The following is a 27,304-nucleotide window of genomic DNA, read 5'->3' as shown; positions in this document are numbered from 1 at the left end:
CCTCAGACAGATTAACAGCCATATCTCGAAGTCTGCTAGTCAGATTTTTACCCCCCCCTTTCGAGTTTCCTAATACAGTTACCAGCCATATTCACAGACAATATGCACCAATATAATGAAACATTGGCGGAATGATTGACATCTACTGATAATTTGATCATTGCATGGTCATCAGTGTTACCTTCTTCCACAATCAACGTCACACAGTTTTCAAATATTTTCCTGGAGACAAAAAAATAATCAATTGTAGAGAAAGCTGTACCCCTATGCCAAGTAGGAATGCTCGGGATGTCACCCCTAATATTTCCATTTAGCATCCATAAGTCCCACCCCTTCATGAAATTAACCCAGGCTAATCCATTGGGTGTTTGATATCATGATTTTCCTAAGACCTGATCTCTTGTCGTTAGGTACTGTGAATTCAGGTCTCCTGCTACATAGGGAACAGAGATAGCATCTCAACTTGCAGATCTGATAATTTTTGCAAGAAATCATATAGACACCATCCCCGACAGTTCCAATACAGATTTACTAAAATCCAATTTGAGCCAATATTCCAGTCCTTGCACTCGACCCTTACTATCCAAATACCTTGTGTTTCATTTGATAGCAACCTGGAAGCATAGAAAGGATTCTTTTTACAGGCAATCATCAATCCCCCGGAAGGTCTACCTCACTTGGTCCCAGAAGCCAATTGTTGGAACGTGGAAAATGTATCTACCCCGATTAGACAGGTAAGCCAGGTTTCCTGAAATAGAATCAAATTGAAAGACCCAAAAATATAGTTTTATCCTCTGAGAGTATCCTGAGGTGCTTTTTTAATAGAGGCTCTGCCGTTGGATGCCCATTCTGAGGAGAGCTTGGGAAACTATCTGTGGAACCATTTCCCACACTGCTGTTGATGAAGAGCCAGTACCATTCCTACTACTATGTATTTGATTACAGAGCTGATTCCCTTGCAATTGAGAGTGAACATTGACTAATGTGGGGCACAATTCTGATACCTTATACCCCCTTTTTCCCATGCCTCTGTTTCCCCCAAAATCAATTCCAAGCTCAGGTTTGACCTTAATACCAGTTCGCTATGTTTGTATCTGAAGAGAAGGGAAATTTAACAACCTCAATATCCTCTGTGGAAAAGTATTTGATACCCGGGATTGATTTCATTTCTGAGAGAATCCTGTAGCGGTTCAAAGGTTCCCCAGTTTGAGAAGTGGGCGATGATCTTGATACGTACACTCTCAACTCTTTGGAATGTTTCATTTTAATTGTTTTTTTTCTCAAATCTTCTGGCTTTTGCTCCGACAGTGGTTGTACTGGAGTACAGTTCTTTGAGACCAGCCCCTCCCCCAAACATGGAGGGATCTGGTGCAATTCTTTGGTCTCCCTAAATTGTTCATCCGATATGACCAAGGCTTGTGGCTGCATGACTGCTTCTTCTTGCTGTAAGCCAACTCTTATAGCTGTAATAAGTCAGTTTCCCCCTTGTTCAAACTCCGAGTGTTGTTTTGCTTTTAGAAAGATTAGTGCTATATTTATTGCAGGATTCAGAGACTTTGTTTTTTTCTTTGCTAACAGGAAAATTGGGGCAATTCACTTAGGTGGCTCAATTATATTTGTTTGGCTGCCCACTGTGGTTTTTGTTATTTCTACCTCAGAATTCTCATTTGTTTTCTTCTTTTCCTTTGCTTTGACAATCTTTTTACCTTTTGGTCCTTTTCCCTTTTTGGGGGATTTTCTTTTTCTCCTCTTTCCTCCTCTCCTACCTTGGCCTTTAGATTCTTCAAAAAACGATTAGTGTCAGTCGTCAAATGTTTCCTCTTACCTATGGTCTTGCCATTCGATGGAACTTGTGAGATTTTTGGGTCTTCCTTTGCCATTTGTTTCTTTTTCTTTTTGGATTTGCCTGACCATTTCTTTTTTCCTCCTCTTGTACTTTCTCAGCGATTATGGGAACATTTCATGGGAGCTCATGGACAATCTCCTTAGATGTTGTGTCCAGGTCTATGACCTGCGCCATCCGCAGAAATTCCTCCAGCACTGAGGCTGATAAGGGGGAGTCATCAAGCGTTAACTCAGGGACCTCCGTAGGGCATTTACAATCAACTCTTTCCTCATTATCCTTTGGTGGGGAGTTTAAACCCACCATCATTTCCCCAATTCCGTTTTCAGATTCCTGCACTGGTCTGCAAGCAGGTCTAGTTTTATTGCTTGTTCTGTGGAGATGTTCCGGAAATCCTTTTGGATTTCTCCCAGACCTTCATTAACTGCTGATTTAAATGCTGTCATCGTGATATCATTCAATTCGAGTTCCTTCGTTATTTCTAGCAATATGCCAGTGTGTTGCTGCACCTCTAATTTGATGGTTTAGAAAACCTTCACCAAGGAACTTAAAACAAAATTCAGAGCGGTAATTGCTGGAGGGATCAAAGTTGTATTTGATTCGGCCTGCACTTGTGGGTGCTTACTTGGAGGGGATTCACCTCCTTTAACAAAATCAATTGGGGGGCCTCACTCCCCAGATCTTGATCCTGTTCTTCTGGTATTTTGTTTAGTTCATATGATGAATTTGGAGGAATTAGCATTTCTATCTCCAACAGATCTTCATCGCATGGGTCCATAATGATTATAGACATTTGAGGAATTCCAATTCTCATAGTTAGGCGATCGTGCTAAAGAGCAATCGGATGCAGATGCGGTGCCTAAAGAGAAATGGGTTAAGATTGCATTTTTCATCGTGGTCATCCTTAATGTGAAATCCAAATTAGTCAGAAGTGAGTCTCGAATAAGCTGATTCAAAGGCGTCGACATTCCCACTTCCTGTCCTAAGAGGGTTTGTGGGTCCACAGTTGAATCCAGAAAATCTGAGGTTGTTGGCACCTGATTGTCAAAGGAAAACGCACTCGGCGGGGGACGAAAAACACCACCACCTGTTTTATAACGTTTCAAAAATGTTTTACCTTGTAAGCTCCGTTCATTAGAGGGCCTATCCTCTGTTCTTTTTAAACATGTTTCATTTGGATTCACTGTACTCCGCAGGTTGTACATTTTTAAAGTAGCTTCCAATCATAGCAAACAAGACACCACACTCGGGTCAAAGGCTAGGAGTCCCGCAGTCCCCAAAGTGGTCTTGAAATAAAGGAGAAAGAATCCTATGAGGCAAAGATTTTTCTTTGCACTTTAACAACACTAACCCTTGGGTCAAAGGCTTAAAAGCCCGCAGTTCCCAGGGCTGTGTTTGCAGATTTCCAAATGGCTTTTCTATGGGCGCCCTCCAAGGAAAGCAGAAGTTTATGGTTCAAGCTCCTCACTCTACCCAGTACCCTCACGTGCCCCAAACAAACAATGCTTCATAACAATGTCAGGGGCAAGTGTATGGAGGCTATCAATCGGGGAGCAAGGAAAACCTGGCTATATCCACTATATCCGACCATGGAACAGAACAGTCAGATTCAACTTTGTTAAATATATATTTTTAAAAAAATCTTTTTTTGTTTTTTGTTTTTTTCCCCTGCCACTACAGAGTGGCCTGAGCGGGTCCTTAGCACAGCCCTTACTGTGGCGAGTCACCCCCTCTCCGTGGCTCAGCTCAGCACAGCAACACAGCTGCAGCTCGATCGCTCGCTCGCCACTGCCTCAGCTTGCCTCCGGTCCCAGCACAGCACAGCACACACGAAGAAAACACGGAGCAAACAGAGCGCAGCAAAAACTGGAGTAACGGACCTCAGAGTCCCTGCGTCTTAGCGTCAAGCCGCACCTCTCACTGGAACAAAAACAAAGGAAATCAGAGGCTGCTTCTGACACTTCACATTTCGTCGGATTTGTGTTGGTCAGTTGCTATTTCCAGTTTGTACCCAGACACTTGGCAGGCACTTGATATCTGCACTTTGCGGTCTGGGCCTCTTTCAGATGCTGTGTCTGTTTACAGTTTAGCCCAAATGATGAACAATAGTCCAGGTTATTGTTTTGGACGTCTGCTTACATATGTCAACATCTCCTTACATTTCTCCATGTCTGCTTACATTTCTTACACGTCTCATTTTTCTCACTAGCCAGTCATGGGTAATGTCTGTGGGAAGATCTCCCCACCGTGAGGTGGCAGGAACACCACCATCATTTTCCGGTGCAAGGTAAGCCCAGATGGGCTTTGTGTGTTTTGTCTGCACATTTGCTTACTTGAATGGAGAGGCGAGCGCCAAAAACCTCCTAAATATCCTGCCTAGATTCGATTTCATTGCAGCAGCGTTCCACAGCCGACTGGTGGTGATTTTGTGGACATTATTTCTCAAGGCCCAAGGGCGCTGTTTGAATTTCTGCCTTTGTTCCTCTTCCAACATGTCTGCCACCAAACGAAGCACCGGAGTGGTTGTCCTGCCCTCGCTGCAACCTCTCTAATTGGCCTGCTCGTTTCCGAAAAGCTAATCAGGGGGCAGGCCCAAGAGCCGGCCCCCTCGAAGGCCCACACAAAGGCCCCTTGTCTGGCCCTGTCCGGAGCTGGAGGGAGCCCTTCACCATGCCGCCGGTCCAGTGACTTGTCTCCAGGCCACGTTCCTTAATGAAAAAACTGGCACTGACCCCTCAATTCAAGGTCCATGAAAAATCTGCTCTTACATTGTACCAGTAAGTATCCAGGATCGCCCTGTGTTGGACTATACCCCTCCCCTGGTCTCTCTGCCCTTGGTTGCTTTGTGCCTCCCTCCTCCTCAAGCATAACTGCTAAATGTAACTTCTGCACAGCCTGTTATATGTATCTGCTGTGCCTCAAACTCGCACATTGATCACTCTCTGCTGCTTCTTAGTGTCCTGCTCAAAATTCGAATTTATGTGTGCTCTTTGGACATTGTCCATTTTGTGCTGCATTTTAGCTCTTTATTGGAAACTCTAATTTCAGGTGTGCTTTTACATCTGTACATTCTCCATTCTGTGCTGCATTTTAGTGCTTTATTGGAAATTCGAATTTAGGAGTGCTTTTAAATCTGTGCTTTACACATCTTCTTTTGTTCCTGCCTGGCTACTAGGCCTCTTGGTGAGTTCACATGCATTGTGCATCTCCCTGTTTGTCTCTCTCTCTCTGTCCTCCACTACTCCCATGGCACTTTCTATCTCCCCTATTTACTCCAACGGCTACTCTATCACTTATGCTACCTCTCGCACAAAGTCAGGCAGAAAAAAACAGAAAAATATTCTCCTGGACTCCAACCCAGGCCTACCTATTGCTGACACCTACGTCAATGCTACTTCCAGGCAGGCTATTACTGACATCCTCTTTTCTGCCCCTCCCCTGACCTACGGACTCCCATCTGGTCTCCACTCTCTCCTCTTCCTCCTCCTCACCCATTAATGATGGCACTAGGTGGGTGGTACTCCTGGCATACTTCCCATCCTCTCTGTGTATCATTAATGTCTATCACAATGACAGTTGCATGGCCCAAGGTTCCCAACCTACAGTTCTCCTTTTTGACCGGCGCCTGCCTTCTCTGATAAACTTCTTCCCTTCTTCTGCCTTTCCTATTTCTTCCTATCCTCTTGCCTCTCCACCACCACTACTGGGAGTACCATGCCCCTCGGAAAACCTTCAAAGGTGGTAACCAGCTTCACAGAGCTACACTGAATGCTGGCTCTGCTGTCAAATACTCCTTTGACATCTGTCTCCTTCTCAACGACTTTATCCTTGATGTCCTCGCTCTTACCGAGAAGTGGTTCAATGCCAGCTATGTCACTGATCTTGGCACTCTCCTTCCTGATGGCCCGGAGGTGGACTGGCACTGTTTTTCCCTGAGTGGGTCCCTGCCTCCATCATACCTACTAAATCTTACTCCTCTTTTGAATGCCTTGTCTGTAGAAATGGGGTCTCGCCTACTCTCTCTCTCACCCTCGCCACCATCTGCAGGCCCCCTGGCCCTATCCCTCTCATCCTCTCTGAATGAACCAACCTTTCCTCCTTGCTCTCAACCTCTTCCTCCAAACCCCTTCTCTTTGGTGACTTCAGTATCCACCTTGACTCCCTTGAATCTTCCACTGCGCAGTTCCATGCCCCCTGTGATGCCCTCTCTCTCACTTTTCTTCCTTCCGGCCTGACCCACTCAGCCGGACACACTCTGAATGCCCTTATCTCTGGTGACATCCCTATCTCTGATCCGGTCACCACCTCCCTGCGCTGGTCTGACCACTCTCTCCTCTCCTCCCGCCTGGGACCCTTTGGTCCTCTTTCTGAGCCCCCCCAGCACTGCAAGCCTCCTTCACCGTCATCTGACCAATGAAGCAAGTGTCAGTCACTACTTTTGCTTCCACCTTCATCCCCTTCCTACCCCAGCCTCTGACTCTCCGTCTGACTCTGTCCTTGCTAACCTGCACCTCTCCATCTCTAAAAGCCTTGACATCCTCTCCCCTGTCACGAGGATCCGCCTGAAACCTGCCTCCAAGAACAACAGCTGGTATGACTCTGATCTAGCATCTCTGAAACACAAGTGCAGAACTGCTGTAGGGAAGTGGCAGACCTTCACTTTTACTTCAACCAATTTATAATGCACGCCAGTGACCCGGGCGCTTGAGGGCAAAGACAAATAACGCATAACAAGTACAGCACATAATGACACACAAAAAGATACTCTAGTCCCAAGAAGGGAACAAGAAGACTACGGTCCATAGAGCAGTGAATGCAGACGTTCTCTAAACAGTAAGGTCTTCAACTTCTTTCTCAGTTGCACAGCCGATGTCAAAGTTCTGATATCTGGAGGTTGGGCATTTAAAAAACAAATTAAAATCATTTGCTGTTCAGCGCTTTTTCTTGAATCGTCATGTGAGCTGTTACTTTGGCCCATGCTTGTTCAGACTCATTTTTGATCTATCGTTGTTGTTGCTTTGTTTCGCACTTTGGATAAAAGCGCTATATGGGAATTATTAAAGCAAGAGGGAAGAGTATATGTTCATTCTGTGCACAATTTGGTGCCATGTGTGCACCGGTGCAACTTTGCCTGGTCGCTGTGCACTGCATGTGATTGAGTCCACGATCTTCTACAGTTCAGGAAGTATTTCCGGAGCAGAGCGTTTCTCTGACCCAGAATCCCCTTCCCCCGCAGCCCTGACAGCAGCATGGGAGGCACCCAGTTAGGATCTGTGCAGGAATTTGCCCTGGGGACTGTTTGCTTCTTCTAGCAGTTTACAGATCTGTTTTATGTTTGCGCTCTAGATATTAAGTACACATTTTCCATTCTGTTGTGACCCAGACAATTTTCAACAAGGCGGCCACACGAAAGGTTAAGCTGAACTGTGTACACAGGGCTAACCCAAGAACAGTCTTTTTTATTTAATGATCAACAGACTCTTTCACCGTGTGCGTCAACACACCACACACGCGAAGAAACCCATGGCTAATACAACACAAGCAAATATTAAAATGAGATTTTGTAAACACTGAACAATAGTGCAGGCAACAGAGAAGTCCTTAAATATAAATCAGACGACTGTCATGTATTCTCTTGGTCACAGAGTTTAAGCTTGTAGTATTAGTCTTTAAAATGTGGGCTGCACTATTGGCTCTTTGGCTGCAGCAGCTTTTAGGGGGTGCGATGAGTTGTCAAGAAATACCGTGAATGCAGAGTACACAATGGATGTGCCATCAGAAACTTTTTTGGCCTACGTTATACAGGAAAAGGACCTGGGTAAGATGAAAGGAAGCACACATCAGCACACGACAAGTTTCCTCGGCAGTCGTGCTCAAGTCATGTAGAGGGGTTGAATAATTTCATGTTTTCCCTTTTCCTCGCTCCCTTCACAGCCTCGCCCTCTGCCTTGCCACTCAACATGCCGTAGGCACACCGTGCCCTTCACGGCACCATGCTGCAATGTTCTGCGTTTTCCCGCCATAATTTGCCCTTCTCCATCTTGCCATTCTTAAATAGGTGTGCTCAGGTTGTGGCCTGTTTTCACTGGCGTTTATTGCCCATCCTAACTTGTCTGATAACCATTGACCATTTCCTCTTAGCGTATGGCTCTCCACAAGCCCACCTCGCCTCGCTTGGCCACTAGCACTGTCAGTCCGAGAGATGTTTGGATGTCAGCGGCATTTTGACTGTGCCGCTTTGGCAGCATATCAACCATTTGTTGCCCTATCAGCATTCACGAGAGTGAGGTGGGGTAACAATTCTGAGTAACTCAATGCCAAAAGCGTTGTGTGCACTTTCTTTCTCGTGTTGCTGTGTCGTGGTTGAATGCCAAAGGCTTTTTGGGTGCTATAATCTGATAGTGTTGCCTTATGGTTGGCAATTGCCCTTGAGTCCAATAGCAAGCACCTACATATTCTTTTGTCCCTCTTCAAAGAGGCATACTCAGAGAATGCTAGGGGCTTGAATGTTGATCCAGCACGTGATAGGAAGGGAGGGTTTGGTTGCTAATCAGAAGTCTGGTGACTTTCCCTTACAGCAGGGACTTTAAAAAAAAAACAATTTCTGTCTGTTTCTGATGTTTCGAGGCATATGTTATATGGTATGTCAAATGGTACTTGTCTGGCGCCTGCTGCCATTGGTATGGCCTGGAAGCGCTGTGGTGTTGAATGCCCTTCGGAAGACTGTAGTCAGAGATGAAAGAGGTGGAAAAAGGATTTCTAAAATGCGTGTGTGCATTTTTAGCCAGGACAAAGATGGGTAAGGAGTGGCTAGGCCCCTAGGCAACCCATAGTTATCTGGGGTGAGAGTAGGTGCCGTGACAAACTGTCAGGGGAGTGGCATATGAGACTATCATTCAGCCATCACCTTTCTGAAGAGCCGGCCTTCACACAGAGCGATTCTTTCGATACTGAGTGTGAGGAGTATTGTACTAGCATATAGAATTGTTAAATACATTCTGGTATTCTGGCTGACATCTTATAAATAATGAGAGCCTCCCTTTGTTGATACGTGCTTGCCACTCTACAATTGTATTTTGTGTAGGCCCCCTGCATCCCTTTTGCCTTTATTTATTTATTTATTTATTTGTATCGTGCCGTGAGCTTGCAAGCATCGGGGCGCCAACATGAAGACAATAGGACAAATGACAAACTGTCAGTCACGGGACAACATTGCTCATGTATATAAGGTATCATGAGATCATTGAACTGATTTCGGGAGTCTTATTTGAAGAGGTGGGTCATGAGTTTTTTTCAAAAGCTGGTATATTTCTGTTCCAGCCTGATTTGTAAGAGAAGATTATTCCACTTAGTGGCAGCTTTGATGTGAAAGTCTTTGCCCTGTCCGTTTGTTTTCTCAAATCTAGCTATCTCTATTTGGCCTTTTGAGTCGGATCTGAGTGCTCGTCTTGGCACACATGCGACCAGTTTCCTTTTCGTCAACGTCAGTGCCTTAAAAAGGATTCTATCCTCCACTGCTAGCCAATGCCAAGTTCCTTCTATCTTCGCTAATGTGCTCCTAATGGGGAGCCTGCTCCTTCCCCTCCCTCTTCCTCCATAAGCAAAACCATCCTCAATGTCCGGCCTCGCTCCCCAGCGTTCTTGTGTTTACCACCTCCTCTCCCCAACCTCAAATAAGCCATCCTTGGTGTCCTGCCCCCTTCTCATCTTCCTTCTGTTCCTGCTCAGCCCACGAAGCACAGCAGGACCTGGCACCCACTGTCACCTCCCTTAGCTTACTTGCCACCTCTTTCCTGACAACACTTTGGCTCTTGCACAGTGAAAGGCCCAACGCAGGGCTGCTACTTACTTGCACTGATAGACTTCAGAACAAGTCACAGCAAAGGGCACTTCGCCTTCTCTGCTGCCCTGGAGGAAGCAGAGACAATGCTGCATTCACCTGCCATGACGCCATGCCAGTGTACTACGACTTTCACATTCCACCGGTGTGATGTCATAGCCAAGGGATACAGCAATTTAAATAGCAAGTTGGCTTCATTACACAACAGGCAGTAACCTTGAGGATTTGAACAAATAGTTAAGTACAAATGAAAAAGAAAACTCAATATTGTAAAAGTACCTGGACTACAGGGGGCACTAGGCCTTCTTTTTTTGGAGATATCATATCTCTCGCCATGAGTCGTCCAGGTGAGCTCCGAAGCGTCCTGTAATATCACATTTCAAACATATAAACTTCTCTGTTGCCTTGAAAATGTGCGCTTTGGTGACCTATAGCTCGCGGGGGCCCCGCCCACTTAGTGAACTCAGTTGTTTGGGCTGTGGGCTGCCTTGGATGTTTGGAATGTCGTTGCTTCAGCACTGGCGGACCCTGTCAAGGTGCCGGAATTTGGAAGGAATGGAGCACTCTGTAACTATTGGGAGCCTAGAAATGAAGTCAAGTGGGGTGTCTGCCAGTCCAGCCCACTCAATCACAAGCTCACTTACCGCGGCGTAAGGCTCTAGGGAATTAAAGGGAGCACCCCACCCAACACGGTGAACTCTATGCTTAACAGATGTATCCCGGGAAGGACATTGAAACTTCGCAAACATGTTCTTTCTGCTTTAATATTGAGCCCGGCACCTGCAGGGCCCATCCATCTTATCCCCCTGGCAGGTGCCGCGCGCTGAGTGATGGCTTCTTGTCTGCTCTTCAGCGCGAGCTGACAAGCCAACCTTACAGCTCCGTGACTGCAGGCAACAGAGACAAATGCGGCCATTTTAAGCTGATATTCAAGGTAAAATAACTTCCCAGGGTGTCACATTTTTTAAAAACGTCTAACCAGTCCTACTCTTAGATCTGACCGTTCGGGGGAGCCATTTTTTTTATTTTTAGTGAACGTGTATTTTCTTTCTTGAGAACTATTGCTTTTTCATACCGCATTCACACAGGAAAGCCACATGTATTAATGAGCATTCCACATACGAGAGCACAGCCTAACATTTGGTACATGCAACTGGGATTTGGGGGTGGGGGATATTATTTTTCCCCATGTTTTTAATGCAAGTGCACATTTAGGAGTGTAAAAAAAGGATTTATTTTAAAACGCGGTTCTTCAAAGAGAAAATGTGTGGCTAAAAGAGGTTTCCTTATTATAAAATGGGGTACGGTCTCAAAATCAGGCCTAATGACAAAAATCCTCTGAATTTAAGCAGTGATTGGTGTGTGGCTATGTCTGAAAATGTGTCCCATTACAGTTCTGAAATTTAACAAGATTAAACCTACTTTTTTATTTGCCAAAGGCCTAATGTGTCTTAATTACAATATTGACGCATTGAATGAGAATCCTGATGGCCTGATCCTACATCCCGGCTTCTAAGACACAGGAGCCATTAAAGCTTCAAGCTCCATGGATTACCTGCTTGCTGTTAAGCTTGCTTAAATTGTCCTCCCCTCCTGAAAAGATGGTATCCATTGACTAATAACTCCCTACAGCACAGATGTTCGATTGATTTAGATATTGATTTTACTGAGACAACGTCTTGAATATGGAAATGGTGCTTTGATTAGACTTTCAGGCCTCAAGTTGCATGTTTAGCCACGTGCGGCAGAAACAGCTAAACCAACCGTCCTACCTTAGCGTAGTCAAATCCATGCTTCTCTTTGACGCCATTTCGACAGATGGTGTAGTTGTAAAAGCGGGAATTCTTGACCAGTCCAACCCATTCTTTCCAACCTGGTGGCACGTAGGATCCATTATATTCATTTAGGTATTTCCCGAAGAAAGCTGAAATAAAAAGATAAAAAAAATGGCAAGGTGAGTAGAAGAAGGACCAACAAAATGCACAAGACACTTTTTATCTCTTTCTTTTCAATAATATAGAACGATACACTGTAAGTGGGCAGTCTCTTAGGGCTATGCTTCAGGCCCTGTCGGTTTGATCCCGCTCTGCGACGGGAATCCATAGATGTCGCAGTCTCTTGGGAAGATTGCTAAGTGCTGATTTACAGAATGTGTTTGTTTTACGATACACATAAATATTTATTAGCCCTTGGCTACAACTACAAATAGATTTTCACCAGGGAGCCATTCTCAGGGTTTAACCCAATGTTTTTAGAGGTCAAACGCTAATGGGCACACAGTGTCTCTTGACATTAGAGATATTTTGTGTATAGGATGGATTTTACATTGAACACCTTTTCTGTTGTGCCTGTAGGGGCTAGGGATGCAGACCCCCCTCTGACCTTGCAATGGAGGATATTGACCCGCACTGGTGAGCGGATGAAGCCCGGGTGTACTCGCGCATCCCATTTACTAATTATGAGTAGCGGCCCGCCTTCAGTTCCACGCAGCACTCTTTACTGATTGGGCTAAAAAAGCATGGCGCAACACCTGACAACAATCCGCCAGAAGAACAGTGAGTTACATTTATCAGCATCAAAAACCCTCCTCATATATGTTACATAGATAAAGGATTTTGTTAAATCATGCCAAAAATATCTGCACACTCTTTGGTTTCCCTTGTTTGAATACTGAATGATGAATCCTCTGCCTCAGATCTGGGTGGACGATGCCTCGCTGTGTTCTCTCTGTTCTATAGGTCGGTTATCAACTTGCATCGGAATATAATGTACAGTAATGTAATTGAGTCTTGTTTTCCACCTGAGTGGACAGTGGCGGCTAATCTTGAGGTACAACGACAAGTGCTATTCACTATCATTGTTTCGATTCGCCACTGTTTATGCAAGTGCACTGTACCTTGCAAAACCGTTGAATGAAAAAAAAAATGTAAGTGAAAGTTTTGTAATAAACTAAACACTAATAATAAAAAATACACATTTAAAACATTTGTTTTAATGTTTTTAACAAAAGACTTTGGCTTCCAGTTGCACCTTGCACAGTGGATCTTAAAGTCTTCCAATAGGACCAGAGATGGATGGGGTGGTCTGGTTAAAGAATGAACTGCTCCTCGCGCGTTGCCAGCCAGTGTCTCTGGATAGAGAGAGTCATAGTCCATTGTTACTTCCATAATTGTTAACAAGCACATCATTGTTTCCATGCTGATATGTCTTTTTCCATAAGGCAGTCTAAGCAGACCGAGACTCAGAGTGATGACTGTCGGTGGGAAGTCCTATCTTTCGCCCTTCTCTGATGGTAGGCGTTCCCCACGTGAGACACAGGAGACACAGACCTTCTCTCTAACAATCCGCAGTGTCCTCCTGTCTCCCCCTCTCCCAACCTCATCACTTGCTGCCTTTCCTCTCACCCACAGCGCATGGCATGCATAGATTCATTCTGCAGGCAGCTGTGATGGTTCCTGTAGTAGGTAAGAGGGACACAACATTGCCGCTGGTGCGAAAGGGCATGCAAGGGGATACCTGGGCCACTGTGCTGCATTCACCAAGGCGCCACTGACTGTCTACTCCTTCCCATGGCGTCTCTGTTGCTGCTGACTGAAATTAATTGAGCCCTGTGTGGAGGGGCACCAGGGCTTTGTTTGGCACTAAAGCTCCTGCTGAGCCCCGCAGCAATGCAGGGTGGTCTTTCTGGCCTGGCATCTCCCCTGGCTCAGTAGGAGATTTAGGGCAGCAGGCTGCACCGGCTCTGAGTAATGAGAGCTCGGGTCCATGAGAAGGGATGGGAGGCCATGTGCCAGGGGTATTCTCTGGTCAGGGCCAAAGATGGTATGTGTGGGGAGGTTATAAGGAGTGCCCTGTCACAGAAAATCTTCCTCTTCATATAAACCCATGTGTGCCACCCTGACACAGCAGTCTCTTTCTACTGCCCCAGACCCACAGCCTGTGTGCCCTCCTGCACCTACCGCTCAATACCTCCTTCTCCAGAAGCTGTGTCCTAATGGACTCAAAATGTTGTCCCCCCACTGCACCCTATACCTCTTTTTCGGCTGATACTGTGCAGAGTATGTAAGCAAATTGAGATGGGCACTGAACTCATGGGCTTCAAGTCATCAAGAGCGTCTGGCATCTAGCAGCCGATAGCACTGCAGACATGGCACCTTTGCTTATGTTGGGCTGATATAGTCCCCTGCAAGTGTTGATGGTCTTCCCACTGGATATTAGTGGCCTCAGCTTGGTAGTGGTCCGTGATCTTGCTCTAGTCATGCCTGCATGGTTAGGAGCGGGTATCCGGGTGCTGGTGGCTAGGCTGCATGTATGGTGGCTTCAGACTGCCATTCTGCTGTGTGGCCGAGTGATGCATCAGGTAAACATTTCTGCTTCCTCTCATTTTCACTCTACTGCCTGACTCCACTGACTCTGCGCCTGCATTACACTACATCTCCCCCACTTTCTCTAGCCGGCCTTCACCCATTGCCTCTCCACGCTTCTTCTGTCCTACCACTCCTCCCCAAGTGTTTCTCTCCTGCCATTCCACACATTGACACTCTCCTGTCCTCCCCTATTAACACTGTCCTGGCTACCCTACTAATTGCATTTCCAGCAACCTGCCACCGTCCACAAACAGGAGCAAACCGGCAAGCAATGAGCACCCCCCCCAAAGCAATGCTACTACTTTGAGGTACTCTCTCCTTCGACCACCCCCAGCTACATTGTCCTCCTGCCTCTTCCTCTACCCAATGGCGACTTCTGCCCTACTGCCAAAAATAAAAATGTTGACTTTGTCTCTGCTGGGTCATTAGCCCTTAACTGAAGAGCCGGCCACTCTTTAAAGTGAATTATGTCAGAGGCACACCTGAAGGCGTTTTCTTATCCACCACAGTGCTAAAATTCCCTGAAAACAGCAAACTAAGTTAAACACCTAGACTCTCAATAAATCCTTCTCATTGCAAAAGCAACATTATTATCCCTTAAATGGGGAAACGTTGCAGGGCACATCATGTCTTGTCTCATTGTAAGTGTCATGATATCATCTGCCAGCAAAGCGCTCATAAGCGTGAACATGTTCGGTAGCCTTGAGCCTATCCCTGGCTGACACAGATCAGCACCTCTGCTGTCATGATTGTCACCTCAGGGCCAAGATTGAAACAACTTGCCCCCGACTGTGAGAGTTTCACCATTGCTGGCAGCAGAATTACAGTGGTCAGGAGCATGAAGATGCTGGGCATCCTTCTTGACGCCAAGCTCACGATGATGCCACAGGTCGCACATGTTCGGGCCACTTGTATGTACCTCAATAAACTGCTCAACCACATTCGTCCTTAAATCTCCCTCAACAGCAGATCCCTGCTGGCCACAGCCCTGGTGAACCCCCATTTGGACTCCCAAGCCAACATCAAATGTGAAGGCATCATGAAAGAGGACACATACAACAGATTCCAAATTCAAAACAACCAATTTTATTAACTTAAATGTCAGGATGGAAACAGGCCTAACGTGCCCTGTGCTAAGGTAGCATTTCCCTGAAGGAAAGTCTGAGTCATAGAGTTCAACTTAGGAATCTGTGTCCAAACCCTATACTTGCCCTCACAACTATATCTGTACAATGTGTAGGAATGTCAGCAACCAAAAAGAAAACCGTGTTTAACACAAAGTTCTGAGCTCCTTCCAGCTAGCGGCTTCCTTTCAGCTCCTTTCCTCAAGTACAAAACAGTTCCACAAAGAAAAGTCTCAACATTCCCTTTCTAGTCTTATTCAGGTCTTGGGGTTTCCTTCCCCAAGTCAGGACTCGGGGTTCCCTTCCCTAAGTATCAAATCACACAGTTCAAATAACCTTGAAATGAATGCACCTGGTCAGAACTCATGGTTCCCTTTCCCAAGCTCCAAGTTACACAGTTCATAGAAAACACAAAGTATCCTTATCTCCACAGTTCAGTTAATGATGTTTTCAAATATTGGTTTAGATAATTTTCAGCTTTCACACAGGTTGAACATTTCACCATAAATCAGGCTTCAGTATTTTTTGTTCCCATATTCTTTAAAGTCACATTAGTTTTCAGCATGCTGTGTTTTGTTTGGAGTTATAGTCATTTTAGCACTTCAACATATAATGGTTTGCTTGGATTTAAAGTTGCTTTCCCCTTTTGGGTTCCAAATGTTTTAATTCAGTTGGGTATTCAATAATTGTAAGTCTTGCTTATGGTTCATTTTTACTTCATCTGTAGTTCAATATTAATTCGCTTTGCTTTAATAGGATGGCTCAGTGTTCAGAGACCTTCGAAAATGTGTTTCTTGACCCACATGATCACTTTGATACAAAGTATTCCCATCTCTTTGATAATTTACAATGAAAATATCAGAGACTTTCAAAAACGTGTTAATACCGAAGCACGCAACTACTCAATATAAAGTGTCCAGCAAACAATGAAGTACACACACGAGCGCACTGGGTTTCTCATTCACCAGAATCTCACTGGTTGCTTTAAGAGTTTGTGCTGCATCGCAGATCACACAGCCTTCTGCTTTTAGTGTCAGGGCTCCAGTTTCTGCCCCTCAAACATTCCTCTGGTGGTCCACCAACACAGGGCAACAAGTGCTTCTAACAGAAACTCAAGGGGCAGCCTTCCCGCACAGCTCCCTTCACCTTTTTCAGTCTGCTCCAGGGAGTCCCAACTCCCAGGCCATGCTGTAGGGTTTTCATGCACCGGGCTCCTAGTCCTTCTCCTGTCAATCCCCTTTGCTGCTGGACTGGGCTCCATTTATACACCTGCAGCCCCTTGACAGGTGTGGATGACCAATCAGTCTTGCCTGACCACAATTAAAGGGACATGCCTGACCTTCACTGCTCTTATCAGGCATCTTCCTCATCCCAGTACTAGAGTGGTAAAAGAGCATAGTCTTCATTGCTCTTAGCTGCATCTTCTTCGTCCCAGCAATGTCAAGTGTAAATTGTGGAGAATGAGGGGAGCTGGCTTATAACAGCCCATGAAGGTTGGGGAAGGGTTGGGTTGGTTGTCAATAAGGAATGGGAAATACCATGTCCCGCCCAAGGGCACCCCCTCCCCGTCCCCAAGGCACCTCCACTCAGGTGATCCTCTCTCGCTTCTCCGCCCCAGGGTCAGGATCCAATAGCAATGGCCTTTCTGTGGCCACCTGCGTAGATGATCCAAAGGGTCTAGGAGCGAGAATACCCTCAAGTTTCTCACATACCCTGCCCCAGGTCCCTTTCTCTGTGCAAGAAATGCCAACATCAATAACATGTAGACCTGGTGTGGGTGTATGTAAAAGGATATATATATATAGGACAACCCTTACTCACAAGAAAGAGAGCACTGTACACGTGAAGGAAACAGTGATAGAGAGGGAGAGGTTGGGTGGTGTCTCATGCCGGTTGTGTTGGAGTTCAGGTATGCAGAGGGTGAAGGAATTAGGAAGGGGGTCTCATTCAGCGAGGTGTTTCTTGAAGAGGAGAGTCTTCAAATCCTTCCTGGATTCTAGTAAGGTGTTGCAGCTTATTTTGAAGATGATATAGACTTGCAGTGGAAGCCCGGAAGTTCCCTGATGATCAAGGTGACTTGGTTGAATCTCCTTACGCTTGTAATCATCTGATGTAGGGTGGACGGCTTCAAGGGGGACTGTGGGACATGCTTGGATGCCTGTGAGGAGGTTGTTGTTGTTTCAATGAGAGAGAACCAGGTCTTGTTCAATGGTCCTAAAGACAGAGGCAAGAAAGGCTTTATTTTGCATTGAGGGAGATCTGATATCACTCTCTGTATTTCCTTGACGACATGGGCCTTGAATGCAAGGTTTCGGTCCATGCTGAATCCAAGGAAATTTGTGTCGAGGGGAGACCGAAGAGCATCCTTCAAGTTTCATCTTGGGCAGCCTCGTCTCAACTTGAGCGTGTCTTGAGGGGTTTTCTAGGAGGAGGAATTTTGTCTTGGATGGGTTTTAGGTAAGCATTAGACATCCAAGACGAGACAGAGTTTCAGTTGATGGGTATCACTCATATTACTGAGCTTAAGGTAGAGTTTGTGTCATCTTGGTTGTGATGTTATGTTTAAAAGGCCTCAGACAAGATTGTTAGTGGTAATGCATGAGGGTGTGTTGTCTAGCTGATGGAGAAAATAGAAGAATCGTTTCAATAAGTATATGTGTGTGTAAATGTCCTAAACCTAGCATGGCATGTATCTCCAACTGTTGTACACATTAGAGATGTGACCTAACTCCTGCGTGAGAGGATCTGTGGGAACCAAGATGTTGTGAACTCACCTTTGCCATTACGGCGGCGTCCCGCTCCTTTCACTGGGGACAGGCCGGCACACAGGGTAACGTGGCAGCATTACCATTTCTTTCCTCTCCGGGTCCGGCTCAGAAGGTGGGGGTTATCCTGTTATCCTGGCGACTTGGGGACACTGTAGTGCGTCAGCAGACGCGCCGGGCACCTTGTATCAGCTGGGCTGTCACATGATGTTGCCAGGTCACATGACATTTCAAATCCGGAAATTGCCAGCATCACAGTATTTAAAGAAGCAACAACCACACAGAAGTGCTTCTCAGCATTCCTGCTAGTGGCATCTCGTTTTGTGCTTTTGCTGGTTTGGATTTTTGGACGTTTTAAACCCTGTTTATTTCCCTATGGATTGCCTTTTGGATTTCCCTTGTGCTTTGGTGAACTGGATTTTGGACATTGGATTTTCCCATTGGATTGCCTTTTGGATACTCCTTGTGTTTTGGCAACCCCTTTTTTTCTTTTTTCTCTGGATTTTTGTGACTTTGGACAGTATTTTCTGCATCATCCTTCAGAACTGATGGCCTGTTTTTTTCCCTGGGATACCTGGATTCTCGGAACATTAAGTATGACTTTGCAACTCCTGTGACATCAGCGGCGGCTCCTGACTGGCTCTGCATCGTATTAGAGGCGCCCTCGTGCCGTTCGGGACAGGCTCCCCTTTTTCTTGCTCATTTGGTTCTGGTTTAACTTCCTGATGTTCTGGCCGTCTCCTGAACTAGGTAGGTGGTGGGTACACAGTGGTATTGCTAATGTTATGCTCGTAAGGGGTCTTGATTGTAGAATTGGTCCGAAATCTGTTGTTTACTTCTTCAGTACTGTGAGCTTCCCATTTCACCTATGATTTCACTGACTGGCTAGGGAGTCTGTTGTTGTCTCTGTGTGGCTGGTAAATGGGTGCTCAGATATAAATTCACCTGGGATCCTGAATCATGACTCAAGAAGCCTTCCAGCTTCGAAACCTAATCCTAATTATAACCCCCTTTCCTTGCCTTTGTCGTAGATTCCTATTCTGCTTGCTCTGAGAGGTACATCCCCAATGTACCAGATGATGTGCAGATACAGCCTGGAACACTGACTGCATTCTATAGCCTCTCACTGGCCACAGCACATACCAGGAGCTCTATATATTCTCCCTGCTGGGGCAGACCTCAGAGGATCTCTCCTGCATCAAAGGCTGACCCTGCCAGTTCGCCACGGCCTGGTGTTCCATAATATTAACAGTCTTTAACTCTTGAAGATGAGGGTTAAACAGCTCCAAGATAAAAAAAAAACATCCTTACTGACTGCAAGTTACCATCCAAATGGTTCAGTAAGCTTTTTTACTAGAACTGCTTCACTTGCCCATTGTGGTAGCCAAAAACCAAAATCCTCATACATCACCATTGTGGCCTAACCTAACCATGCTCAAAGTTAGAGGCATCATTTGCTAAATCAATCCTCCCCTTACTTGGCCAGAACTTTAATTCCTGAGCTACATAACACTATGGATGGATCAAGAATTCTGCAGCCCTGTGATTGTGTATTGACCTTACAAACCTTCAGTGAGCCAAAAAACACTGTGACATCACAGTTTTCTATGATCCCAAAGGTAAATGATTATGTATATCCTGAATCTAGATCGTTGGAGTTTTTACTTAGGCAATATGACCCGAGGAGGGAGGGGCATTACTGGTCGGGTAATACCCCTGGAGCCATAGTTAGTTTAACTGAGCCCCTGGGGCATTACCCAACCATTAATGCCCCCCTCCGAGGGTTATACTAATAGTAATTTTTCTCGGGTTGAGAAATGGCGTTGTGAAAAGAAATTAAAACAAAATGGGCATCAGGGATCGGGGAGAAGGGACTACATGTAGTCCCTTCTTCCTTTCCATGGCGGTCATTAAAATCAATGGCTGAAAAAAAGTAAACAAAAAATTGGCTGCCATGGAAGGGGCGAAAGGGCTAGACGTAGTCTCTTCTCCTTTTCCATGGCGGACACTCTGCAACAACATTGACCCTCGCCGGGTAGTAATGTTTCATACTCCCATGTGACTAACTTTCATCGTAAATAGTCCTCCTTAGTCCATCTAACAAACAAAAGAAATACTTGAGAATCTACTATTATCTTGGCATTCTATTTATGCACTGAAATAGCCAATCTCCTTGTATCTTGAGCCATTTCTCTCCACTGCTGGGAGCAAAGCCTGACTGTGCGACCACCAACGGCGTCTGTTTGCCCTAGTATGGAACAGTACCCAGCCTCTGCCCCACAGCTGAGAGAAAAGCCATGGCATATGGTCCACATGTGGATTCAGATATGAATGGCAAGTTTGTTGTTGCTAGGGATGCAACATGAACCGCATCCATGTGGATTAAAAATGGCCAAAACACTTCTGTGCTTGTATTCCCCTGCAGTGATGACATGGCCTACCAATGTGACTTTACACCCGTTGGGGGTGGTATCAATAATTACAGGCACACATACATACATAATTTAGCTCATGGCAACAGGAGGAGACATCAACTTGATTCTACATGCAGCAGGTATGCACCAGTGGAAATGTGCGCAGAGATCCCGCAAAGCCTACGCACCGAGAAAGACTTTGCGTGAGTCAGTGCGCAGATGTTTTCATGCGTGCTCTGCATATTTATGGAATTGGTCGGGCAAGGTAACTGTAAACGCAAGTTGGGGCTGGAACGCCCCCGACACGTCTCCATGCAAAGCAAAAACTGCCAGAAACAGCTACCCTTGAGTGCTCCTCTGGGGTGAACACATGCACCCTGGAAACAGTGCGTTGGGTCCCCCACAACCAGGTCTGCACCTCGGGGACACTGCGTGGGATCCCCGGGAACTGTAACCGGCACCCCGTCAATATGCGTCCAAATTTCCGTAACTCAGGTGAAACTCAGAAAAAGCTGCATGTGAACACACCTGTAAATGGTTCCTGCACCCCGCTACACTGCATATGCACACCCCTAAGTTAGATTGGAACCCCAGCTGCGTACATGCACCCTTGAATCCAATATGTGATCTCACCTCTGTGTGGTAAATCCTATATGCGAATGTCTGTATGCCTGCCTTCGGGTGGCGGGTTGAATGAGGGATTTGCGTGACCATTTACCAGACGAGAGGTTGTGCGGTCGGATCCATGAATGCGTCCTGTTAGCCGCATTTGTGGGCTGGCGATGGACTGCTTGTAGGCTGTCCCTCGTAACACCCACATTTTCTCTTGTTCTTCCTAATTTTTCCAAGTTCCACCCCTTACCCTTACCTCTGTGCAAGCCACGCCCACGATCTGTGTGGTATCTCGTGCAGGGCACCTGGCTGCTTGCAGAGACGTGCCGAGCCTGCGCTAAGTCCCTGCAAAGTACAAAAAGATGCTGTACAGTCTATTGCATGAATCGACAAATGGGATTTTGCATGCGGTTTGGCGCGCAAAGTCCCTATTTTCTGTGCAGATAATTCCATGAATCTGGCCCTAGGAGTAGCGGAATTATACCTTACCAACCGCAGCAGAATTATTTTCAACCGGCTCTGCACAAAAGAGCAGCGTTGTACACACAGACAGACACGCAAACACAACACAAGGCACACTCGTCCATTGTTTTTTTAGACACCTTCGTAGGCTGCCACCTAATCACTGGCATTAAATAAGGCCCAGCAAGCATTAAAAAGCACAACACGATCTGTCAAGATGAAAAAAATAAATCACTAAATGTGTTTATATTAACATAATTCCTGATTATACTAAGTGATTTGACTTACTTGACGGTAAATATAGAGTACACGGCACTTGTAGCAGTTTTAAAAAAAAAAAAAGCGCTGATCAAAATAAACATACAGTAGGCTGTGACATTAAGATGGCATTACATGGCTGGAGCATGAAAGGCAGGAAGAGGGGGGCTTGACAGGAACATTAGCAGAAAACGTTCTATTCGTAGAAAGCCAACGTCAGCTGTCAAAGTCTTGATTAATGACATAAGTAGAGCACCGCCAGAAATCTATTTACCCTGCAGGCAGAAAATACATTCAAATCGTATTTTTAATTTGGAAGAATTCTAGGCATGCGCATTTTTCGTCTGTGCTATTTCTCAGTTACAAGATTTGATTTGCCCGCTTAATAGCAGGTATTTGCCAAAAGAATACCTACCTCGACCTTCACAATCAGGTGCAAGTTGAAAATGTGCCGACATATAGGAATGAAGAAGATAAACAGAGCTTTGTGGTGCAACTTTAGTTTTTTTGTGTTAAATTCCCCTGCCTGTGTTATTTTGTCCTGGTGATGTTTAATTGCACAGGTCAATATTCCATTTTGTGAAATTTTCCATCATGTGACATGTTAGACTACACACTTAAAAAAAAAAAAACAATAACAAGCATTGTCCTGAGCAAGTTAGCATGCCTGCAGCAACAAAGAAAAAAGCTGTCAAATGCTATGTTATACTTTAGCCTGTAACAAAAGAATCCGCGCCCGAGCAGGAATGTGGCGATTCTTTTCAGCAGCCATGCAAGCCTGGGCGAAATCGGATTACATAAAATGATCCCACTCTACTTCAGTAGAGTAGCTTTTATTATCTGCCCGCCCCTTTCCGCCCAGTCCCCCAGGAGCCTGACGATCAGAACTGAGTACACCGGGAGAGTTTCGGTGGTATTACCACCCTCTCCCCCACAGTTAATATCCAGCCATACGCCACATGGACGAGCAAGACCATTGGCACACCTCTGCAAAATCCACCAAATATTAGGCCGGGTCTCAGCTAGTTTGAAATTATGCAGATTTTCTGTTTGCTCTTCCTGCTCTGTAATACCACTTCAGCATTTGGAGCAAGTAGAGAAGCAAGGTGTGGCTAGATTAGCATGGGACATGGCTGTGTGGTAAAGTGGCCCCGCCTGCTCAGCTTTTTGCTGCCAGTAGTGACCGGCAGAATCTCTCAGCAGCAGCCTTTTTCAGATCAACAGCAGCCGCTGCCCATTACTGCTGTGAGTGCATAGAAAGGGTGTGGTATGAAGGGAAAGGTCCACCATCATTGTCCTTGGGCATAAACTGAAGTTATGGCCAAAGAGCTGCTGTGTTCAAAGTGTTCCCTGGCAGCTGATGCGGATGCATTTTGCTTGTTTAATGTGCAAATGCTTTCTTAGACTATTTTTGTGGGATTGAAAATGTTACACCAGGAATACCTGAAAACAAACTGCATACCAGTGTCATAAAATTACTATAAGTGTGTACCTATATCATACAGGCTGTGCAATTTATTATGATCTCCATGCAAGGTATGAAGTAATCTAGTGGGGTACCTTTCCAAACCCACTATATGATATTGTGGTAGTTCTATATTCTACTGTACAAGAACTCAAAGTGGCAGATTCTACAGAACAAGATTTGTGAGCCACTTTTCGAACCGTGCCTCAAACCCCCAGCATCTTTGTCACTGACCGAAGCTTGAACACTGAACCGACCGTGGTACCGTTAACTTATTACAGATGATTGAACTACTGCAAATTGGCACCATAGTTCAAGTAAGGGTGGGAATTGAGGGTTATTTCACAGAGTGGATTCCACCAAACGGGGGGCAAACAGGGTTGACTGATGCCCCCCTTATTATTTAATCTATATTTGACAGACCTTCCTGCTACACTCGATTCTGTAGTGAAATGCCCCCCCAAAATTGGAAAGGAGCACATAGTATGTCTGTCGTATGCAGATTATCTTGTAGTCTTCGATCATACTTATATGGGTGTGTCAAGAAGCATTAGAGAACTGTGTCTATTTGTGTTAGGAAACAACCTTATGATTAATTTTAAAAAAAGAAGGCCATACAGTTTGTAAACAGGCCAACAAAGAAGCCTGTGTTGTCAACAGCACAAGGTAATATTGAGTATGTGGATAGTTACACATATTTAGGCATTGAGATTGGTAAGACTTTGGGATATGTGGGAATGATACAGACAAAATGCAGGGAGTGGCACAGTTTAGTGCGCTATTTAGTAGCTTTGCAAAACAAACTGCTGGTTATAGCCTTAAAGGACTGCTGGTATTGTATAAACAAAGTTTATGTCCCGCAACCCTATATGCTTTGGAAGCCTTGACACCAAGGGACCTGAATTGGTTAAATGTTCTCAAAGGAAGAATCTGGAGGAGAATTTAGAATCTTCCACAGGCTGTCCCCATGGAACACCGTAGACTTGAATTGGGCTTGATATCACTTCGGGCATTGGCCTTAAAAAGGAGAGGGGGAATTGTATTTAAAGGCAATACATTGTCTTAAGCATCATTTATTGGATACGTTAGGGGGACATTTTGGTACCAAGGTCAGCAATAAATACCTCAATTTTGAGAATTTGAATAAAAGGTTCTTTGAACAAATTAGGTGGACACACGCTGCAGAGAATGGTGATGACTATTATCTGCTTAAGATACGCTTGGACAAGAAAGTAGATATATGGGACAGGAATCTGAACAATTCTCATCTATCTAAGCCGAAAACTTACCAGACTGTGTCCCAGGTGGTCCATAAGTACAAGTCTGTGCAGTCATATGTATTACAATGTCCGAACCTGGCGGGCACAAAGCTGATGTTAATGCTGCACATCAATCAACTCCCCATTTTAACTACAATTGGTCCTAGACTGAAGCTCTCAGTTGACAATAGGTACTGTCGCATTTGTAAATTAAAACAAGTCTTGGAAACTGCTAAACATGTCTTAACAGAATGCAGGCTTCTGGGTAGTTTATATATGTGCAATTTCGGTCCTTTTGTAAATGATTATGATATGATAAAGAGCCTGGGGCTTTGGAATTACTGCCTAATTTCTGTGCTCGCGGCACTGAACATTGCACTTTATCACATCTGGTTACAGGTTTATAGATTGTTAAACTTGATTACTATGTCAATTTTCAAGTCCATATACGCTAACTGATATTTTAATATTTTATGAAATTGATCAATTTCTATGTATTTTAAGAACATTTCAGTTGATGTTTTAACTTATGCAGGTTTTGACGTGAAAAGCTATTAGAACGTTTTATTGGATTTGTTTATGATTCTGATTTGGATTTGAATTGAATTTAATGTGAAAAGTCCAAATGAATTAGGCATTTAAAAAAACCTCTTTAATGTAATATTCTAACCCGTGCTGTGATTACAAAGAATGTTCAATGTAATCCAGGGATCCTAAGCATCAGAGTCTGTATGTTAGTTATGTCAATGATATACTCCTTGTGTCAGTTCTTGCTTTTAGTCTTTGAATTTCAATTTACTTATGAACTCAAGTTTGTTGCTTAAATTAGGCCTATTATTTAGCACAAATCACAGAATTAAAAAAATGTAACCTGACTGCAACCGTCAGGTGCAAATAGACATACACAATGTTTCTCTTCTGCCCTACATTGGCTCAGCTGTCATACATCCGGGCAGCATTGAGGGCCACATCAATGGCAACTTTAAGCACTAACTAGAGTCATTCCTGGGTGGGAGTGGAGGATTCCCATCATGGTTCAGAGGGCTGTGGTCCTAGGACACGGGCTGCAGCAAGGACTTCCACATCTACCTTGATCCAGAGTGCAGCTGAGGTTCATGGGAGGCATTTGGCGATCTCAGGAGGGTATCATGGATGCCCTAGCTTGTATCAGGTTAAAGCAAATTAATGGCAGAAACGAGGAGGTTGGAGAGTGGGGCTCATTTTTGTCTTGGCGTTTTTTCCCCCATCTGCCAGCACCATCCGTTCCGTTTCATAAACATGTGAGCATGTCCACCCACATGCGATTTTGATGTGGGGGTAATACTGTGGATTCCTACAAAAGCTGCATTTCCTTTTGCCCCTGCAAAAAGTAGTCAAATTGCGTAAATACCATGAATGGACATTTACGATGCATTTTCTTAATGGTTTAAATATGACACAGATACCCAGATCTGCCTGAATTTCTCTGTTAACATCTGACCATTGGTAAAAGGGAGAGGGGACTGCTTGCATGTTAGCGGAATCATAAGTGACACCCACCTTGCTATTTCTGGGTTCAGGCAAAAGTAACTCCACTGCATGATGTTTGGCAGGAGTTTGAGTGATGTCATCAAGGACAAGTTGGCCCTTGATAGTAAGCCAGTTCTAAATGGATTATTTGATTTAATGATGCAAATCGACTCGCACCTCTCTGAAAGAAGAAAACTTGATTGGATTTAAGGAAGAAGAGTGGCTTTTAATTAGTTCTAAACCATACAATGTTTATGGGGGTTCTACGTTGAAATCCAGAGTGTGGAAAGGCTGAATACTCAAAATTTTGGGTGGGATTTCGTATCAAGTGGTTTAAAAGATTTAAAATATACTCTCATGTAATTGGTTTTCAAACTCATATCATTCTCCTCCGTGACCCTGCTGAATTCTACCCTTTCTGAACTGCTTTGCAATCCAACCTCTGCCTAAAAGGGGTTGGTAAGCCCTGTACTATCCTGTAATCTCTCCTAACCCTCCACCCAGGAATACTTTTAATGTCTGCCTATTCTCTCTTCCCTTTCCATACATCACCTAGCTTTTTATTTTTAAATTCGCCTTTCTTGTTTATTGCACATTTTGAAATCGAATATGTAGAGTTCTCTAGTGTTTCCATTTGTCTTTGCCACCATCCTATCTATACTTTGAGAAGTTACAGCTCCAGAGCTCGAAGAACCCATTCACACAGTGGTTCATGCTCCACTTACTTTATAAGAAAATTCCCAGTCCTGGAAGTGAGATTTGTGTCTGTGCTGCAGAGAGAAGGACACCAGGTGCTGGACTGTAGATCACATCACCATTATGTGTTGGGAAAGAAGATTCCCCATCGGGATTTAGAAGGATAAGTTGGTTGAGGGGTTCTACTTCCTCATCTCTCTTGAGTACTACAGGCTGGTTCTGGTTTAATTTTGATGGTGAAAGCACTACAATCTAATGACGTGGGTACCTCTAATATACAAAAACACAAAATCAACTTATATTTATAAATGTATTGATTTATTTCCTTGTTGCTACGAGGCTTCTAGGTAAGGACAGCACTGAAAATAAAATAAATAGAATAAGGTGTTCTTGTCCTTTTGTTCCTTAGAGGTTCCCACACCATTAGATTCTAGTGCCTTGTAATGTATATGGGTCACACTTCAACCAGGTGAAATCACATCCCAAATAAAAAGTGTGGTAAGATAACTTGTATGAGGGCATTTTAACTGTCTTTTATTTGTACGACGTTTTGCATCTAACGCTAGTACCCGTGCGTAACATAGCACCCTACACCGTAGCATGAGCAATCCACCGGTTTTCCCAGTTTTCTACGGCTGGCTGGTGCATTTAATAATTCCAGCAGCATGTTCTGAACACTGAACACTTTAT

General features: G+C 44.7%; 1 protein-coding gene across 3 annotated transcripts in view; it reads right to left on the bottom strand.

Moving 5' to 3' along the window:
- SULF2 (sulfatase 2) overlaps positions 1-27,304 on the bottom strand; it is a 747,920-nt gene that overhangs the window by 421,175 nt on the left and 299,441 nt on the right. For all 3 annotated transcript variants that reach the window (XM_069651282.1, XM_069651284.1, XM_069651283.1), the window contains exon 4: positions 11,456-11,607. In XM_069651282.1, the coding sequence (XP_069507383.1) occupies positions 11,456-11,607 (152 nt within the window). The remainder of the gene's footprint in view (positions 1-11,455; positions 11,608-27,304) is intronic.

The sequence above is a fragment of the Ambystoma mexicanum genome, chromosome 3p, assembly GCF_040938575.1.
Source record: "Ambystoma mexicanum isolate Mex_15411 chromosome 3p, UKY_AmexF1_1, whole genome shotgun sequence".
Classification (NCBI taxonomy): Eukaryota; Metazoa; Chordata; class Amphibia; order Caudata; family Ambystomatidae; genus Ambystoma; species Ambystoma mexicanum.
The sequence above is the reverse complement of the archived record's forward strand: the minus strand, read 5'-3'. Positions and strand labels throughout refer to the sequence as shown.